The sequence below is a fragment of the Diabrotica virgifera genome, chromosome 5 (assembly GCF_917563875.1).
Source record: "Diabrotica virgifera virgifera chromosome 5, PGI_DIABVI_V3a".
Classification (NCBI taxonomy): Eukaryota; Metazoa; Arthropoda; class Insecta; order Coleoptera; family Chrysomelidae; genus Diabrotica; species Diabrotica virgifera.
Window position 1 is genome coordinate 163371754 of NC_065447.1, and position 20885 is coordinate 163392638.

General features: G+C 33.4%; 1 protein-coding gene across 5 annotated transcripts in view; it reads left to right on the forward strand.

The window, feature by feature from the left end:
- LOC114334979 (fatty-acid amide hydrolase 2-B) overlaps nucleotides 1–20885 on the forward strand; it is a 328905-nt gene that overhangs the window by 272163 nt on the left and 35857 nt on the right. For all 5 annotated transcript variants that reach the window (XM_050651630.1, XM_050651631.1, XM_050651629.1 and 2 more), the window contains 2 exons: nucleotides 9853–10033; nucleotides 18006–18262. In XM_050651630.1, the coding sequence (XP_050507587.1) occupies nucleotides 9853–10033; nucleotides 18006–18262 (438 nt within the window). The remainder of the gene's footprint in view (nucleotides 1–9852; nucleotides 10034–18005; nucleotides 18263–20885) is intronic.

The following is a 20885-nucleotide window of genomic DNA, read 5'->3' on the forward strand; positions in this document are numbered from 1 at the left end:
TAGGTCTCCTATTTTAAATTGTTGTGGTGTTGCTTTGAGCTTATTCTTTTCTTGTCGCTCTTTTTTGTGCTTTAGTAAGAAGGTTCTAGCTCTCTCGTGTGCGCTTTGTAGTTTGTAACGTAACTCGTTGTAGTAAGCATCTACATTGTAACATGGTTGAACCTCCTGTGTAAGTCTTCTGGTAGGTTAACCTTCCTGCCATATAATAGTTCAAACGGTGTGTAGCCATGGTACGCGTTAGGGGTTGTATTGTAGCAGTATGTGAACATCCTGCAACACACATCCCAATTTTCTCTGTCTTCATCTATGAATGCTCTTACGTACTCGTTTAATGTTCTGTGTAGTTTTTCGCAACTTCCAATGGACTGTGGATGGTATGCCGTTGAGAAGTTGTGCTCTATTTTTAATAGCTTTGTTAATTCCTGCATTACTTCATTTTTATATTCTGTGCCTTGGTCTGTTCTTATTTGCTTCATGAGTCCGTATGTTGGTATGAAATGATCAAAAATTCCTCGGGCTATTGTATCTGCTTCTTTATTGCACACGGGTATGCTGACCGCGTATTTAGTAAGTTCACATAACATTGTTATACAGTATCTATTACCTTCGTTACTTTTAGTGAATGGACCTATCGTATCTATATATACTATGTCCCATGGTTTGGAAGAAGTGTCCGATATCACGAATTCTTCGACATGTGTTTTTTTCGGTTTATTAATTTGACATTTATGACATTGTTTAACGTATTTTCTTACGTCTTTTTCCAAATTTTTCCATCTAAATCTTGCTTTTAGCTTCTTTATGAGTCTGTTATTTCCTACGTGTCCTCCAAACATCGGATGATTGTGATATTCTTCTATTAGCCTGTGTTTTTCTTTGTCTTCTTCTATTGTTTCTGGTACTTCACATATGTATATTTCAACATTCTTTAATATTTTGTTTCCTTGTTTAATAAATTCCTCAATTGTTCACACTTTAAAAATAATATCGTTTACGTATATTTTTACTTTACGTACTGCATTCTCTACCGCCAGCTTATCAAGCTGTGCCAACATTTGGTTTAAATCGAAATGATTGAATCCTGTGGCTATGCTCTTGCTGCACTTTATTTTGTTTTTGACCCTAATGCTCAGCCTTGGTGAGATTAGTTCTGCTCCAAAAGACAAAATTGGTAGTCTATGCGCCTCTAAATTATTTAGTACCTTTCTTACTGTCTGTTTGTGGGCTTCTGGCTGTAGTGCGAGTTCGCTTTCTGCCTTCGTTTGCCTTGCTTCCTTCTTATTTTCTCTTGCTTGAGCTCGTGTTATAGCTAATATATGGGGATTGTCTATGTATAGGTTCTTTAGTTGATGTAATGTTATTCTTGAAAGACTATCTGCATAGTTATTTTTCCCTGTTATGTATTCTATTTCGAAATCGTATTCCTCTAAATCTAATATGATTCTTGTAAGTTTCGAAGTTGGTTCTTTCATTGCAAATAAATGTGTTAGTGGTTTATGATCCGTTTTTACTAAAAATGTTGGTGCTCCATACAAATAACATTTGAAATGATTAATTCCCCAATGAATCGCTAGTAATTCCTTAACGATTATAGGTTTATTACATTCTCCTTTATTAAAACTTCTTGATGCGTATGCTATAGGTAGGTCTATTCCGTTATAATCTTGACTTAAAATTGCTGAACAACTCTCGTTGGATGCGTCTGTTGTTAGGATGAATTGTTTATTGAAATCTGGATATTTTAGGATCGGTGGCTTCATCAGAGATGATTTAAGCTTATTGAATGCTTTTTCACATTCTTCTGACCAAAAAAATTCTACTCCTTTTCTTGATAATCTGTTGAGTGGTCTGCATATTTCAGCAAAATTTTGAATAAAACGTCTATAATAGTTACAAAATGCTACGAATCTTTTTGTTTCTTCCGCTGTCTTAGGTGTCGGATATTGTTCAATCGTTGCATATTTCGCTTTGTCCGGTGATACTCCTTCCTGAGAAAGATCATGTCCTAAATATGTTACTTCTCTTCTAAAAAATTGACATTTTCCTGGGTTAAGTTTCAAATTGAATTTTCGACATGTCTCAAATGTCTTTTTCAGGTTGTCTAGGTGATGTTTTTCAGATATTCCTATCACTACTATATCGTCCATGTAAAGAAATGCTTTGTCTGGTGTTAATCCCGAAAATGCTATTGACATCATCCTTGAAAAGCTATTTGGGCTTACATTTAATCCAAAAGGTAATCTGGTAAATTGAAATGCTCCATTTTCTGTGCTAAACGATGTGTATTTTCTCGATGATTTTTCTAATGGTATCTGGTGAAAACCTGACATTAAGTCTATAACTGAAAACCATTTTGCTCTTCCTAGTTTATCTAATATCGAGTCTATCCTTGGTAAAGGAAATTTGTCTGTGACTATTTTCTTGTTCAGTTGTCTAAAATCTATGCATAATCTCCATGCTTTATTTCCATCTATCGCCTTTTTCGGTACCAGTACTACTGGGCTGTTGTATTCTGATGTAGACGGTTCTATTATTCCTTGGTCTCTCAGTTTTTGCACTTGCCGGTTTAATTCCTCTGTTTGTGCATGAGGTGTCCTATAGTTTTTAATGTATACCGGAGTTTGGTCTTTAACTCTCAGTTTCTGCTCGTAGAAGTTGTTACATGTTAGCATGTCGTGCCTTAGGGCGAATATATCTGAATAATCTTCACATAAAGATACTAACTTATCGCGTATGTATTCTGGAATATCTAACTTCAATGATTCCCGTAATTCCTTTTTCCTATCCTTGCTGTCGTTGATCAGTCTATATATGTTGAATAATTTAATGTCTAATGTTTTGATCGCGTTTGTCTCTACTTTTACTGTTTCGTAGGTTGTGTTCAAAATTTTGATGTACGGATTATTACTTGAAATAATTGCTCTCGCTATGAATATTTCTGGTTGTATTTCTTGTTGTTCCACTATCCTGTCGTTCTTCAGCGTTTGAAAAATTTTTACGATTCTGTAAATTTCACATCTGGGCGGTATTATTATCGTGTCATTATCTATATTATCCAAAATGTTTGTACTAATGTAACAATCGTTGTCCTCTTTAATGTGCATTTTAAGGTTAGCATAGTCTAGTATGCATTGAAAATTTGAAATGAAGTCTCTCCCAATGATTCCGTCGCGCGTCGGTTGGAATAGGAAAGCTAGGTTCCACTAATTGAAAAATATGCTCAAATCGAGATCCTTTTACTTCTAGTGTTGTTTCAACTTCTCCCATTGTTTGTAATTCTCCTTTAGTTACTCCTTTTATTTTCGCTTTTGTGTTTGGTTTCACATGTTCCTTCATAAAATCTTGTGAACATTTCAGTATTGAAATATCAGCTCCTGTGTCTATGATAAAGGTATTTGTGTTTTCTAGGATTCCTGTTTTCATTCGTACAAAATTCGTTAGGTTTAAGTCGAAGTTGTAAATATTATATTCCACTTCTGACTGTGTACTTTCCTTGTTTCGTTCATTCAAAACCCCAACTGCTGGTTTTCTGTTTCCTCTTGGCTGTCTTCTAACTCAAGTAGCCTTACTTTTCTGTTTCGTCCTCCTCTCTGGTTTCCTCTGTACGTTTGGTTGTTGAATTGTCTATATCCTCTGTTGGAATAATTCCGTTGGTTTCCTGTTTCTTCTCCTTCGTTCCGTTGTCCGAAGTTATTTCTTCTTCCTCTGTCGTATTTGTTGTGGTATCCTCTTCGGTATTGCTGTTGTCCTCTCCTATTTTCATAATTCGTCCTATAATTGAACACTCTTCCCTGTGTGTTCTCCTCTGTCGTATCAATCGATAAAAATTTAGATACTACTTCCTGCGGTGTTGTGAAATTACCTGCCTCCAGTATTAACTTTGCTCTATCCGTATTAACGTTTCGCTTCATTGTTGCTACAACTGTTTCCGTTGTGTATTTTTTCGCTAGCTCCAATGGCATTCCTTCCGCTATGTATGCTACTTTCAACTGTTCCGCTAATTCCTCTACTTCGGATGCGTACACTGCTGCATCTTTGTTTCCTTGCCTTTTCTTTGTTAACTTGTCTATTATCGTTTTCGGATTGTCACCTCTTAATTCTTTCTTCAGTGCCGCTGCTATAAGTGGGATCGTATCCTCTGTAGTTATCAGATTTCTAGCCTTATTAGTCAATCTTGTTTTTATTAATGTTATTGCTGTTTCTTCATGTCCTTCTGCTATTTTTCCAAGTAACTCTAATGCGTCTAAAAATGGTTGTAATTTCCCTGCGCTTCCATCAAACTCGTTGGGCAATACCTTGCTTGCAATATTCAAAAATTCGTTGATTGTCAGAGCCATGTTTAATATTTTTATCTCTTGTTTTATGTCGCTTTTTCCCTCTTTTATTTCCTCGTCAATTTTTTCCTCTATCTCCTCGTCACTTTTTTCCTCTTCTACTTCTTCGTCGCTTTGTTCTTCCTCTATTTTCTTGTCGATTAGTTGATGTATTGAACTTGGAACTACTGTCCTTAAGTTTACAGCTTGAAATGAGCGTATAACTTTGTCTCTTATTTTTCCGAAATATTTGTTGCACGCTTCTCTTTGTTTGTCCGATAGCGCTTCCCAATTTTTCTTCGTTAAATGTGTGAATTTGTTATACAATTTAATTAGCTGTGTCGTTACTTCTTCTTGTATATCCTTAGATTTAGGTACTTTCTTCTTCAAGACCCTTCTACTTTGTCTTGTTACTTCTTGCGAAATCTCCTCAACTATTTTGATGAAATCTTCCCAAGTAACTTTGTTGCTACTCATTTATTCATAATTTTCTTATTCCTGTACCCGTAACGAACGCATAAATTTGACAGTCTTACGCGGTATAGTAAATATATATGAAAAATATTATGTCAAAAATAGTAAAAATATAGTAAATTGCCATAAAAAAATCAGTATATCACTCAATATAAATCACCATTAAAAAGGGGTCTACTGCTTAGCCAATACAAATGTAATAAAAATCAGTAGTCAAATAATAAATGGATAAGAATCAGCAAAGATAAAATATGTTGGTAAATATATAAAAAAATCATATAAAAATCAGTATCAAATAAAATGTATCATTCCGTCCTATAATAACTAATATCAGGGTTAAAAAAAATTCTGTATATTTTGATAAATATTGGTATCATAAGGAAATTAAAATAGAATAATTAAGTAAAAATAGGTAAAACTTAAAAGGTAATGTGCGTCTTAAATGATAATTACGTTAATATTACTTTATACTTTATGCTTTATATTATACGAATCAGGAAATACCATAAAAATAGATAATATGGACTCACCACTTTTACACGTCTGTGTTCGAATCACCAAAAAGTCCTCGCTGCACGTTCCATAGCATTGTCCATTGTCCATTGTCCACACGAAGTTCCATCTCTATACCATAATCATCTCCGTCTCGGGCCTGATGTCTCCATCCTTTTTATGTGGGCACCCCGCTGCTATCTAGGGTGGTCGAGGTGCAAGAACATTGACGTGTTTTTATATTTCTCGTTCTAGACTGCTAGTTCTGGGTTCTTCCCTGGTCTTGGATCGCCATATGGTGGCTCCCGCCTTCTGAGCCACCCTGGATACTGAGGGGTGGTTACCCCGACTATGAGGGTTGATGTAGTAAATATAGTTCGTTGTTAAGACATTTATTTACACGTTAAATATATCACAGAAAATAACTGGTGGTATATTATTTACTTGAAATCGATGTTACCCCGTCGAATCTCAACTGCTAATTCATTTATCTGTTCTCGTAAAAATATAATTAAAGTCGGTTATTGTTTATTTACTGTTTTGGTAAGACGAGGTGACCGTGATTTAAAGTGCTGACTGTTAATAAACACCCACTGAATATTATTGCAACTCGACCTTGTATCAAATACTAGCATGCAAAACTAGGTTACTCGTATTTATTAAACAAACATTACCACGGGCATTTAATTATTAAAAGGTTTATTTGTAATATGATGTTTATTGAGATGCTGTGTATCCCAATTCAGGCTGGGCTGGCCATGTCCATGGACTCCCTAATAATCGCCTTGCCAAACTGATCTGGGAGGAAGCTCCCACAGGAAGAAGGCCCTTACAATGCCCACGAATGCGATTAAGAGACAATATAATATGGTCAGATCTAAGAACAATGGGGCTACCCAACTATCATGGACGACCGTTCGAGATGGAAGCGAGTTGTGCAGTCAGCCAAGACCCACCTAAGGTTGTAGTGCTACCAGAAGAAGAAGAACAAGAAGAAGAAGAAGAAGAGGAAGAAGAAGAAGAAGAGGAAGAAAGTACCAAAAATATAAAAAGTATTTTGTGGTATACGACTCAAAAAGATTGAGAACCACTGGTATAAACAATTACATACACCAAGAAACTTTTACTGAACTAAAACAATGGAAAATAGACAGCGGTACTTCCTAAAATAAAGAAAATGGACCAAGGAAACGAAATAATAGATTAATATGTTGTACAAGCAAACAGTGTAAGGAAACATGAAAATAAAAGATGGAGATATAGTTTAATACACCATTTATAACTTAAGAACGGCTGTACCCATCCAAAACAACGATTTTTTTGCAAAAAAGAGTGAGAATCAACATAACAAAACAAAAAATAAGCATAGAACAAAAAATCTCTCCACAGCGTTGCCTCGCGAAATGTCTAAAGGAAATATATTATACAAAGTTTTGTCATCTTTTATTTTCAATTTTTTTTATGTATCAAATCGTATAGTGATGCACACCGGAATATGTTTTTGAATCGCGGAGTAATTTACAAAAAAAATAGGAACAGTGTTGAACGTTTCTCACTACGCTTAAGGGCGATGGCGCGAACCTGCTGCAAAGCGAGTCGAAGATAGGGATATTCAACACTATATCTCGCGTTTGATATTAAAATTTATTTATTTAATATAATTTAAGATTCTTTAATAATCTTTATTTTGATATATATTTTAATTGGTAAACAGATCGGTGCAGTAATATATATTAACTGTTTACACTGCTTGCCTGGTAGCAGTGGTAGCCATGAACGTTAACACGTTGGCAATACCTCATAGACCTAGTTAATATGTTTTAAACTTTTAATTTCAATAAAATTTATTCATTGGAGCAAAATTACCGAAAATACGGCATGTTGAATATCCCTACCTTCGACTCGCTTTGTGGCAGGTTCGCACCAGCGCGCGTGAACGTAGTAAGCAACGGTAAACAGATGTTCCCATTTTATATTGTAAATTACACCGTGATTCAAAAATATATTCCGGTGTGCATCACTTTACAATTTGACAGACAGAAAAGAAATTGAAAATAAAAGTTGACAATACTTTAAAGGCGTTTTTCTCCAAACTGCTTTTTTCAAATGCGGTTGACATTGTAACTCAAAAACGAACTTGACCTATCCACCTGGAATTCTGAATATTATATTTTCTTTAAACATTTCGTGAGGTAACGCTGTCGAGTTATTTTTTGTTTTATGCTTATTTTTTGTTTAACAATAATAAATATGTTGATTTTCACCGTTTTTGCAAAAAAAATCGGTAAAACTAAAAAAATCGACAGCGTTACCTCGAGAAAATCATAAGTTAATAAAATCTTTTTGAATTTTTTGTTTAACATGATCCAATGGTGCGTTCTGATCTCCACCGCAAAATCCGTTGTTTTTTGAGGTGTCTTTAAAAATTTGCCACCGTTGGATTATTTTTCAATATTATTCCTTGAATTTTTTTAATAATTCAATATGAATGATGATCGATTCAATTGTACTGAATATGCTTATTTAATTTAGAAATAAAATAATTATTCTACCATACTTTAAAAAATTCACAATAGAGTGCTTGAAATGTTGATTTCAAACCCTACCCCCGCCATTAAAGATAGGTATGACAAGATAGGCAACAAGATAGGCAACCCATTGAAATCGTATTTGTCTATGTATGAAATTTAATAAAAAAAAATGTTTCATCCGGAAAATAGATGGGTGAAGGTCGACCTATATTCGGATCTTAGACTATAATAGGAGCAGTAAATACAACATATTTTTTTATTTTCGCAGAGACAATATTTTTATCAGTTTGACACTCACAATAGGGAACTTACACTTTTTTTATTACATAATAATGTTCAGTTTTGTTTAAAAATGAGATTTCCAAAATTTCACGCTTCAAAAACTCGTAATAACTTAGAAATACATATTTAAAGTCTTGTGCGGTATAAAATAGTTCAAACGACCCGCGACGTCACATAGTTTTACATTAGTTATTATTATGGTTATATTTCGCTGTGTCTAGGTACACGCTAACGTGTACGCAAATGAAAAAGTTAGGTACACGCGAATTAAACTTCATCAAGGCAGTGACGTCATTATTTAGCGTGCGCAGTGACTGTATATAATATTTCGGTACATGCTATTTTGATATGTTTAGTGTTTGTTTGATAGAAAAATATTTGTTAAGGGAAGGGAAGCAGAACTATTCAGATGTTTCAAACTTAATTGTAATAAATCAATGTATATATAAAAGTATATATTTAGGTTAGCAAAATAAATATATGTATTTAGTTGACATGACACATACAAAATATTGTTAGAATAATTTTTATACGTAAGTTAATTATTATAATCAACTATTCTAAATGGGAAATAAGCTACAATTTAACTAAAAAAATTATTTTATTAACGTTTCGACGTTCAAATCGGATGTCATTGTCAAAATACAAAAATTAGTCAGATTAAATAAATTATTAGAAAAAATTTACTAAGCAACAACATTTTTGTTTAATTTAATTTAACGACGTCCAATTTTGACGTCGAAACGTTAATAAAATCATTTTTTTTTTAGTTAAATTGTGGCTTAGTTCCCATTTAGAACAGTTGACAAAAACGCCACAAGGAAATAGCTTCAGAACAAGTTAAATATTATTGTGAAAGCTTTAGGTCTTCCTTTTATTTTAATTTTGGACGGTAATACTATTTCACTTATTACTAAAAAAATATATATTAATTTATAGTCTCTTAACTTTTTCATACTGTTTTAAAATGTTGTTAAACTTATTAAAACAACTAAATAATTGTCCACACTGCATAGTTAATTTAAAAACAAACACTGAACAAATAAAAAATAAGAAATCTCTTTACTTATCAATATTAAAATTAAAGTGTAAACACAACGCGATTAAACAAATTCCAACACTCTGACACTCTAACTTTTTTATTTGCGTACACGTTAGCGTGTACCTAGACACAGCGTTATATTTAGGTATATTCTTCTTCTCCTTCTTTAGTTTATTGGCCACCACCTACTTGGGTATTTGGCCAGCTCGTCGTCGAGGAATAAAGGAAAAATATTTATATTCTAATGACATTTATCGTATGTCGTTGTAATAATATATACCAGTTTGTTGAGATTGGAGTTTGATACAGTTTTTGAAGGAAAGGAAAGAAGGTTTACTATTGAAAATAAAACCATTTTGTAAAACTACAAATTTTCTATAAATAGTTCAAACGATCAAAATCACTTTTAACGTCAGATAACTGTATTTTTTATTGACGTTTATAATGTCTAATTTAAAATTATATATACAATTGGTGTAGAATGTAAACGTACAACGGTGTGACGTCACGACGCGTTTTGGAGTGGCTGGTATAAGTTGAATTTTTAGTCGTCTTTAGGGGCCAAACGAAAGACAAACAAAACTTTTTTATCTTTGATACAGGTTCTAAATTATGTTCTGTTGTGATTTATAACATTTTTTTCGAATTTAAAATTTTATGCAAGTTCCCTATTTGTTGTAAAAATTTATTTTCTATTTAAACTAAAATGTTTTTTCAGGTAACATGTGAAAGCGTTATTAAGGCTTACATAGCGCGTATACAGCAAGTGAATCCATTCATCAATGCAGTTATAGAAGATAGATACCAGGCAGCAATCGATGAAGCCAAAAGGATAGATCAGTATCTCTCGAGTAGTTCTAGAAATCTGGATGAAATAAAAGAAAAACAACCACTACTTGGTACGTATATTTTAAACAACAATTAAAAAAATGAATAACCGATTTCAATTCCGTTGCAACACGAAACTACAGCCGCATCATTATTCCAGTTCAATCAGAGAGTGCAGCAAGCACCTCTACCAGTTTCGAAACTTATTAGTCTCTCATCAGGAGGCACATATGCTGCTCTCTCTGACCCAACTAGGACAAACCCCGGCGTGCAGTCACGGATTGCAACGAACGAAATGGCAGGGATGCCCAAGGGATTAAACAATTTAATTTTTTAACATTGTAATCTGTATTAACCATGGTTAAGTTTTTTTGTTGTAATAGAGGTATCTAAAAAATGAATAACCATTTTCAATTTCGTTGCAAAACGAAAATACAGCCGAACCATATCCTAGTCCAATCAGAGAGTGCGGCAAGTACCCCTACCGGTTTCGAAACTTATTAGTCTCTCATCAGGAGGCACATATGCTGCTCTCCCCGATCCAACCAAAACAAACCCCAGCGTGCAGTCCCGGATTGCAACGAACGAAATGGCATAGATGCCCTAGCGGCAACAGCTACAAGACTAAGTTTTCACTCTAACGGCATATAAAACAACATAATGCTATTCTACACCCCACCAGAATAAAAACAATGGGAACCTTCTCTGGTTACACCTCCGAGGCTTCTACAATATGCAAGCCATACGGATGCTGAGACTAAGGAACCAGAGAAGGTTCCCATTTTTTTCATTCTGGTGGGGTGTAGAATAGCATTCTGTTGTTTTATATGCCATTAGAGTGAAAACTTAGTCTTGTATCTACTTAAGTTTCTTGTTTCATTGTTGAATGTTTTTTTTGTCATAGCCATCCATTCTTTTTAAGTAATGACTGGTATAATTAGAGACAGACTAACAATATACACAGAACAAAGCATAGGAGACAACCAGTAAGGTTTCAGAAAAGGAATATCTACGATAGATGCTATCCATACACTAAAACAAGCGATAGAGAAAACATACGAGTACAACGGAGAAACACATATACTTTTCCTAGACTTTAAACAGGTCTTTGACAAACTAAGTAGAAGAAGAATGATCCAAGACTTACAAGAGAGCAAAATACCAAATAAAATTACAAGAATGATAGAAATAACGATGCGAGATTCCCAAGCAACAATAGACACAGGAAGAGAGAGAACAGAAATAATAGAAATAAAAAATGGAGTAAGACAAGGAGATGCGCTCTCAACGGTACTATTTATTCTATCATTAGACAAGATAATAAAAAAGTTGTCAAAAGCAGGAACTATAAATAAAAATCCAGTACAAATAATTGGATATGCGGACGATATAACCATAGTAGCAACAGATAAAAAGGCATTAAGAAAACCTTCCAAGAAATAGAAAACGAATCCAAACAGAGAGGACTGGAAATAAATGAAAAAAAAACAAAATACATGAATGTAAGCAAGAAAAGGAAGACGCAACTGACAGAAATGACAATATTAGACGCACACAGTTTCGAAGAGGTTGAAACGTTCAAATATTTGGGAGTATTAGTCAACAGAAGAAATGAAAGTGTAGATATGAAAAGAAGAATTCAAGCGGGAAACAAAGCATTCTACAGAAATAAAAAATTTTCAGAGATAAGAAGATAAGCCGAAACACAAAAATGAAAATCTACAAAACTGCCATAAGACCAATAGTGCATATGCTTTGGAGACATTCACATTAACAGCAAGAGAAGAAGAGCAGCTGAAAGTTTTTGAGAGAAAAATTATGAGAAAAATTCTGGGACCAAAGAGGGAAACCGAAGAGGACACAAGATAATGGATGAACCACGAAATACAAGAATGGATGGATCAAGAGGACATATAGTTAGAGCAATAAAAGCACAGAGAATTAGACGGTATGAACACATAATGAGAAGAGAGAAGAACAATCCGTTAAGAGTTATAACCGAATGGATATCACCCGGTACAAGAACCAGAGGCAGACGTAAACTCAGATAGAGACAACAAGTGGAAGAAGACTTAAGAAGTATGGAAATTAGAAATATAGGAAGGAAAATCAAAGAGAGAGAAGAATGAAGAAAGGTAGTGGAAACAGCGAAGTCACACCAGCAACTGTAAAACCTAACTCAGAATGGGATGTTCCCCCAGAAAAAGGATCTTCAAGTGAAAACAGCTTCAGCTTCCTCGGGAGCGTATAACAGAATGGATACTAAAAGGGGTAGTTCCCTGGGTTGGCTGTATACCTTATAGTTAAACAAACTGGAACATGAAGTAAAACCACTTCTATGTAAAAGGTATATTTACTAAAAATTTTTAAAAATCCCAATGGATTGAATAAAATGTGTTCATCAGAACGTTTTCGAACCTATCGGTCCATCATCAGTGAATCTAAAATCAAATAAGTAATCCCACTATTAAAATTGAAAAGATGGTTGAAATTTTGAAAGTTAAAAAAGTGTGGTTATGATTACTTACTTGAATACTTTCAAAATAGCCCCAGAACCAAACAATGGTTGTGAATATAAATCAATCTTCATTATGTTAAAATAATATTGTAAAGGCTAAACGCCGATGTTCATGGATATAACCTCTGGGAACATGGTGATACTCTGCCCGAGGACCCAATCAACCATCTTAGGTCAACGATGACTACTAAGTGTCAAAGGTTTGTAAGGAAATGCTTGATGTGACATTGACAGTTGAGGAAGAAGGTAGTCGATATTCAAAAGAATTTCAAGACAAAAGTCATGATCCAAAACGATAATATGGTAAAGATTTTATTATCTGAAAATGTCTGTTATTTAAATCTATTGTTTTTAAAAATGTGTTTTACAAAATAAAAATTATTTTTAACTGTAACTACAAATTGACTGTATAAGATAAAATTAAACTGATCAAATTAATCAAGATGAAGGAAGTGAGCAGATTAGTAGGAATAATAGAAATAAAAATAAAGAAGAAGGTGGTGAGATAGAAGAAAATTTTAAATTTTGAATTAGGATATTATTGTATCATCAGTCCATCAGGGGGCATTTTGGTGTAAAGAAAACCCTTCAGAGAAGTCGGGAACGATTTTATTGGATGAATAGTTCCGACGATCGACGATGTGAAGGACTGGTGTAAGAAATGTACTACCTGTGCTACAAGTAACGGACCCTACCGGGAAAGAAATGCTCCTATGAGACAGGTCTCCGCTCATCATCTGGAATATTCTGGCTTAGGGGAGAAATTACTCAATGACGTGGAGCCGTTGTTTGTTTACTGCTAGGGGCAGGGCCGGCCTCAGTTAGAAATTCGTCACACCATATTGTCAATCGGCAATTAATATATTAAAACTTACATAATTATTGAACCTTTTAACTTGAAATAGCGTTTATTATGATCACCATAGTCTTTTAATTTATCTTTTTTACCTCGTCAAGTTTTATGATTCAGAACATCAGCTGGTGACATGACGTTTTTAGTCACTTTCACTTATATACCAAATACATTAGAGTATAATAGTCTAATGTATTTGCTTATACTTTGTAGAAACACAATTTGTAGAAACATCTCACTTGTCACTTTTCACTGTTACTGTGTAGCCCTATTCCGTCCAGGAAGTTTAGTATATACAGTATGTCCCTGTAAGTTGTATCCATATGGAAAAAAATTTTATTATTAATTTTACGGAAAAAAGTTATTCTTTATAAACAGCTCTGCATGGTCAAAAACCTAAGATTTAACCATAAAATATCAAATTTTTTGAATATTATACGAGGTATGTCAAAAAGTTTGAATTTCACTCAAGAGTAAAGCAGCTTTATTTTTCACAATATTGAAAATTGCTATTATGAAAAGTTGTTTGGAATTAAAAACTGTATTCTAGTATTCAATTACATCCTTCTAATTGAAAAATTTGTTTTTTTGAAAAATTATGGATAACTAACATAATTTTCAGTTACTTTAATTCAGATAACTCTTTTATTATTAATTTTACGAAAGAAAGTGATTCTCAATAAAAAGTTCCGCATTGTCTAAAATCTAAAATACAACCATCTTTTGTCAAATTTTATCAATTTTATACGAGGTATGTCAAAAAATATGAATTTCGCTCAAGAGTAAAATACGTTTATTTTTCACAATATCGAAAATTGTTATTATGAAAAGTTATTTAGAATTAAAAACTATATTTCAGTATGTAATTACGTCCTTCTAATTGAAACATTCTGAACTATAAAGGTACTTTACTTTTGATCTAAATTTATCTTTTTTGACATACCTCGTATAAAATTGATAAAATTTGATATAAGATAGTTGTATTTTAAGTTTTAGACCATCTAGAACTTTTTATTAAGAATCACTTTTTTTCGTAAAATTAATAATAAAAGAATCAGAAGTTATCGGAATTGAAATAACTGAAAAAATAATGATAGTTATCCATAATTTCTCAAAAAAAATTTTTTCAATTAGAAGGATGTAATTGCATATTAGAATATAGTTTTTAATTCCAAACAACTTTTCATAATAGCAATTCCCAATATTACGAAAAATAAAGCTACTTTACCCTCGAGTGAAATTCAAACTTTTTGACATACCTCGTATAATATTCAAAAAATTTGATATTTGATGGTTAATTCTTAGGTTTTGGACCATGCAGAGCTTTTTATAAAGAATAACTTTTTTTCGTAAAATTAATAATAAAAAAGTTTTCCATATGGATACAACTTACAGGGACATACTGTATATGGGCTTTATGCTAGACAAATCTTCTTCTATCTCATATGCTACCAAAAAGCTTGCTCTGTAGTTCTATAGAGTATAACAGTTTGAGAGTGCGTTTATAGTGTGGAGAGTACCTTCACTAGATTTATTTGCATTCTCAATCGACAATGATGGGCTGCAAATATTCTTGTTAAAATACACAGTCTTTTTCTACTGTTAACCATATTTTTCAATATAGTTCTCACAAAAGTATTCCGGTCCTGTTGAAGATATTGTTTGCACCTCTTTTTTGGTGGTCTCACCTTGTAACAAATAGAATGCTTACTCTGATGGGGGGGTCGATATGGTGCTTAATAGAAGATAGAGCAAGCACCCAATCGTACTATGCGTGACGGCTCTCAGTTTTTTAGTTGGAGAAGCTGAGTCGTGGATCGTTTTAGGGGATAGAATGGGGATGATTTGTCAAATCACATCAATTTTTAAAACCTCCCATCTTTTTTCCTTCGTAAGGATGTAGTAGCGTCATGTAAGTCGTTTGACTATTTCTGTCCAATTCTCTCTCTCCTGTGCGTGTTGTTTTGCTTCGGAGAATGAGTAACCAGTCATGTCCTTTATTTGGTCCGACCATCGTAATGGAGATCTTCCTCTGGATCTTCTGCCCTCTACGTTGCCTTCAACTATCATTCGTTCCATGCCTTCTCTTCTTCTATTTATATGTCTGGTTTAAGTGCAGTTCAATAGAACTCTTCAGGGCAGCGGTAGATAGAGTAAAGATAGTGATGATGATATCCAACCTCCGATTAGGAGACGGTACTTACAGAAGAAGAACTAAAAGGAGATAAGGCATGGCACTAATGATAGTTGAAGCCAACGTAGCGGGCAAAGGATCCAGAGGAAGATCTCCAGTGCGTTGGTCGGATCAAATATACGACGTGACTGGTTACCTATTCTCCGAAGCAAAACAACACGCACAAGAGAGAGATAATATGACAAATAGTTAAACAAATTACATGACGTTACTACATCCTTACGAAGGAGAAAAGATAGTGAAGGATGAGTTGTTTGGCGATTGTTTTTCCAAATTGATCAAATTGCGGAATAACATCGATTAAATCACGGTTAATAATAGACATCAACAGCATACCATTAACTTTTTTGCCTATCTTGTCTGGGGGAAGCCTAATCAATGCTGTAATGTTCTAATAGACCAGTAAGGATCTCTTTTTAGGTGGATGTGAGAGGTGGCATTCAGATTTTTGAGGATAAAGTTAGGTGATAACTTCGTTAATAATAATTGAATTATGCTCCTTCTCAAATATGCCCGGAACATTAATAAAAAAATTAAATATTTAAAAATTTTAAAATAAAAATTTAAAAAACTTTTTTTGCTTATAACTTAAAAACTATTCATTTTAGAACAAAGTCGTATAGGAATAAAACAAAGATAATTAAATTTTATATCAGATGCGATTGGTTAATAATGTCTAAGGGCCGGTTGTTCGAACGCTAATCAACAGTGATCACTATCAAATATTTAATTACTGTCACCAACTGTCAATATCAACTTTGATTGGGTTGCTGAAAACATAATAGATTATAATTATGAGGTAAGTTAATAAATTAATATAACAATTATTAACATAATTGATTAACTAATTTAATAATTGTAAGCAATAATTATGTTTTCAGCAACCCAATCAAAGTTGATATTGACAGTTGGCGACAGTAATTAAATATTTGATAATGATCATTTCTGATTAGCGTTCGAACAACCGGCCCTTAATTTATCAACCTTGCTTCAAAATAGCAATAAATATAAAATAAGGGGGCAAAACAAGCCTGTCCTTATTCAATGATTTTCCATCACTTAGGTTACACTTGGAACCTTCCTAATTCGCTTAGAAAATTTTTGTAATGTGCTAAAACCGTACACCAAATTTCATTAAAATTGGCTTACTAGATTTTGCATAATAATTTTGCAATCTAAACTTTTTTTAAAAAATTTAAATTTTTTAAAATCTTTCACAACAAAAACTAGAACATACAAAGATTTGTCAATTTTTTTACATATAAAGAAGTACTCCACCTATCTAATGCACTTTACAGAATTGAAATCGGATTATTTAAGCAGCCTCAGAAATGTTTTAAAGTTATAAACAATTTTTTGGCTTATAAACAAATTAGTGCTGTGGCCAGGAGGGGGTGCTACGGGCTTCTTTATTTAGATGGACTTACCAAGTTTTTTTATGTATTTTGACCCGTATAACACGAATGTTTTGGGTAACAGTTGATCCGGATGTCGATAAAATTGTTATAAACAAAGAACTTAAGGAATTACATAACATCGATTTTTCGCAAAATAAAATATTTTTTTGTATTTCTTGGGTAATTCTAAGCAAAAAATGTTCTTACAAGTTTTTTCGTAGGATGCATAGTTTTCGAGATAAACGCGGTGGAACTTTCAAAAAATCGAGAAATTGCAATTTTTGAACGGGAATAACGTTTGATTAAAAAATAAAATAGCAATTCTGCTGACAGCATTTGAAAGTTGAAGTCAAATTATACCGGTTTTAATTATTTGCATTGCTAAAAATTAATTTTTTTATTATTAAACAAAGCTATTTGTTTATAAGCCAAAAAATTGTTTATAAATTTAAAACATTGCTGAGGCCCCTTAAATAATCCGATTTTAATTCTGTAAAGTGTATTAGATAGGTAGAGCACCTCTTTATATGTAAAAAAATTAGCCAACTTCTAAATGGTCTACTTTTTGTTCAGAAAGATTTTAAAAAATTTGAACTTTTTTAAAAACATTTATATTGCAAATTTATTATGCAAAATATATTAGGTCGATTTTAATGAAATTTTTTACACGATTTAAGTATGTTACAAAGAATTTCCTAAGCGAATTACTAAGGTTCTAAGTGCCACCAAAGTGGTTAAAAAATATTGAATAACAACAGACTTATTTTGCCCCCTTATTTTATATTTATTGCTATATTGCAGAAAAGGCATTAAGACCTTAAGACATTTTTTACCAGTCGTATATCATAATAAATTCAATTATCTTTATTTTATTTCTCTACGACTTTGTTCCAAAACGAATCGTTTTAAAGTTATAAGCAAAGAAAGCAGAAAAAATCGATGTTAAAAAGGCAGGATTATTATTGTTTCGAAAATAATCAATTTTTCAGATTTTACTTTTATTTATTATTTTATTTTTTAGTAAGTGTTCCAACTTCTTTAATTAAAGTTTGATTCATTATTAAAATATTGTTTGCCTTAGGTGTTCCTATATCGATAAAAGGTAGTATCGAGGTAGCCAAAATGAAGAGTACAGCGGGAATGGTAACCAGAGCCAACGTCATAGCTGATTATGATGCAGTTACCGTAAAATATGCCAGAGAAGCCGGAGCCATACTGTTGGTAACGACGAACATTCCAGAGTTATGCCTAAATTGGGAATCGACCAATAAACTTGTAGGAACGACAAAGAATCCCTACGATACGTCTAGGACTTGTGGAGGATCATCTGGAGGTGAGGTAGGGGACCAAATTTTTAACTCGTTAATAAATACCCAATAATTATAATAACAATTGATAAGCAATAGTCTTCCCCATTTCGCTTTCCTCGAATTTTGTCTTGCATAATAGGTTGTAATAATGAGTATTTTTGACCTCTCATCACATGTCCTAAGTACCTACTTAAGTTTTCATCTTTTTATAGTTAGTAATATTTCTGCTTCATATACTATCCTTCTATTTATTTATTATTTCCACGTTTGATATTCTTTGAATCCATTATATTTTTAGGATTCTTCTGAAACACCAAAATTCAAAGGCGGCCAACTTATTCAGATGCACTCGTTTTAGTGTCCACGCTTCCAAACCGTAAAGAAGAATAGAGAACACGTAACACCGAAGCATCATTGGGCGTAGTTATAACCTTATACCCCGACAGCAAAGAAACTTTTTAAGTTTAATGAATGATGCACGTGCTATTTCAATACTTGTCTTAATCCATCTTATCCATTTTATCCATGTTCCTAAGTATTTGTGGATATCCTCACTCTCAATTACAGTACTTTTAATATTCAATTAAAGGTATGCATCTGCTGATTTAATTATGATCATGCATTCAGTTTAGTTCAAATTCACCTTCAGTCCGTATTTATGACAGCATTCTTTAATGCGTTGCATTACGTTCTGTAAATTATTGTTTTTATCTGTCATTATTACTGTATGCAAACTGTATACTGTATCTGCAAAATGTAATTTATTCAAGACTTCTTGATTGATCGATATGTCTTCTATTGAATATGAGAGGGCTTCTTTAAATACCACTTCATTGTCGAAATTAAAAAGTAGTGGGGACAGCACGCAACCCTAACGAACTCCTCTCTGTATTTTGATATCACTGGTATTCTGGTTGTCAACTTTTACCTTGGTAGTTTGATTCCAATATAGATTATATTACTATATAGGTAATTAAAAAATCTTTCAAACAAGCTAGCATATTCTCATTTAAAAAAATCATCGATTACGTCATCACGCCCAGATGGATAACGTGACTAGTAAGTATGATAAGCCAAAAAATTATAATTTAAAAGTAAAAATCGACCTGTTTCGGTATTTTGCCCTAAATTCACCGGCTTACAAAATAACGAATTTATTCCTTTTATTTGCACCATACTGTAAAGTGTAAAGGACCAGGCAACACTCCTTATGGAAAAGTGGTCCCGGTCAAATTTGATGAAAGTTTGGTGAATGATACTTCTTGATGTGTAGATTAAAAAAGTCCATGGCACCTGGGTCTGAATAACTACTATTCTCGAGTTACAGCCTTCTGAAGTTATTGGATTCGGGTGCTCGGTTTACGTTAAGTGCACTAATTTACGGTCAAGTGAACGAAAATATTCATTATTAGAAGAAGAGAAACTCATGTTCTTCATACATACTTGCGTGTTGTATATGAATTTGTGGTCAAAAATAGTTGGATCGTATTTTAGTCTTCAGAAAACCTCCGAAAAGTCTTCAGAAAACTAAAGAAGTGCGGTATAAAATGTGCTGCTATAGATCGATATAAGCATTATCATGTTTTCATGAATGCTTCTCAGTTATGCAATACCAGCAAAACTGCAGTTCGGCTTTATCTTTAGAGAACTACTGAACAGTGGCGGATCTAGGGGGGATAGGGGTAATTCCACCGGTAACATGTTCCAGAATTAATGAAATAACTTTATTTAACGAAAATGAACGAGATGGAGCCATCAAAACACATTTATAACCAAAGAGCGGATAGTGTGACGAAAAGACGTAAGCCCAGAGCACGGGCGCCCATATAAAAATTTTTAGGGGGGTGGCAAACGTGAAGACATATATATGACATATATAATTCAAAGCACCCGAAAAGCCAGGGGGTCACGGCCCCCCTGCCCATGGGTATGGGCGCCCATGGCCCAGAGTACGATTTAAGGACCAGAGAAGATGAGTTACGGGTGTTAAGAGTACGAAATTGGAAAACCAAGGCGGAGGATAGAATGGAATGGAAGCTGATTCTCGAACAGACCGAGGTCCACCAGGGGTTCTACAGCCAATGATGATGAGCTTTTTAATACAAAATATTATGGAGAATAATTTTGTAGGGTTATTTTTATAACAACTATAATATTCATACTTAGGTATAATCATATAGAAGAAATGGTCAATAGAGAAGGCTTCATAATCATGATTTTGCTAACTTTCCTGTTTTCGACTTAGACTACCTAAAAGACCTTACGATTGGGATATATCAAATTAAACTGGCACCATCTTACATACAAGATAAAATAGTAAGAAAAAATAACGAAGAGTTTCAAATTGATGACAATATGGATGAACCGGGATTCATAAGAGTTCGAGTATTTTCTAGGTTTCGGCAAGCTACAAAACACCAAGTATTCATTTCCTATACGGTTGATAGGAAGATAATTATGAAGATGAGCCTGTAGAAGAACCGATTAACGGGTACTACTGTACCTGTCAATCTGGTGCGAGAACTGTAGGTACTTGTGCTCATATCACCAGTGTGTTATGGTTTTTAGGCTTTGCATGACATCAACCCAATGTTAAGTATCCTGATAGGTCGCTAGTTAACACGACGTATGATGCATCTAACCGAAATCAG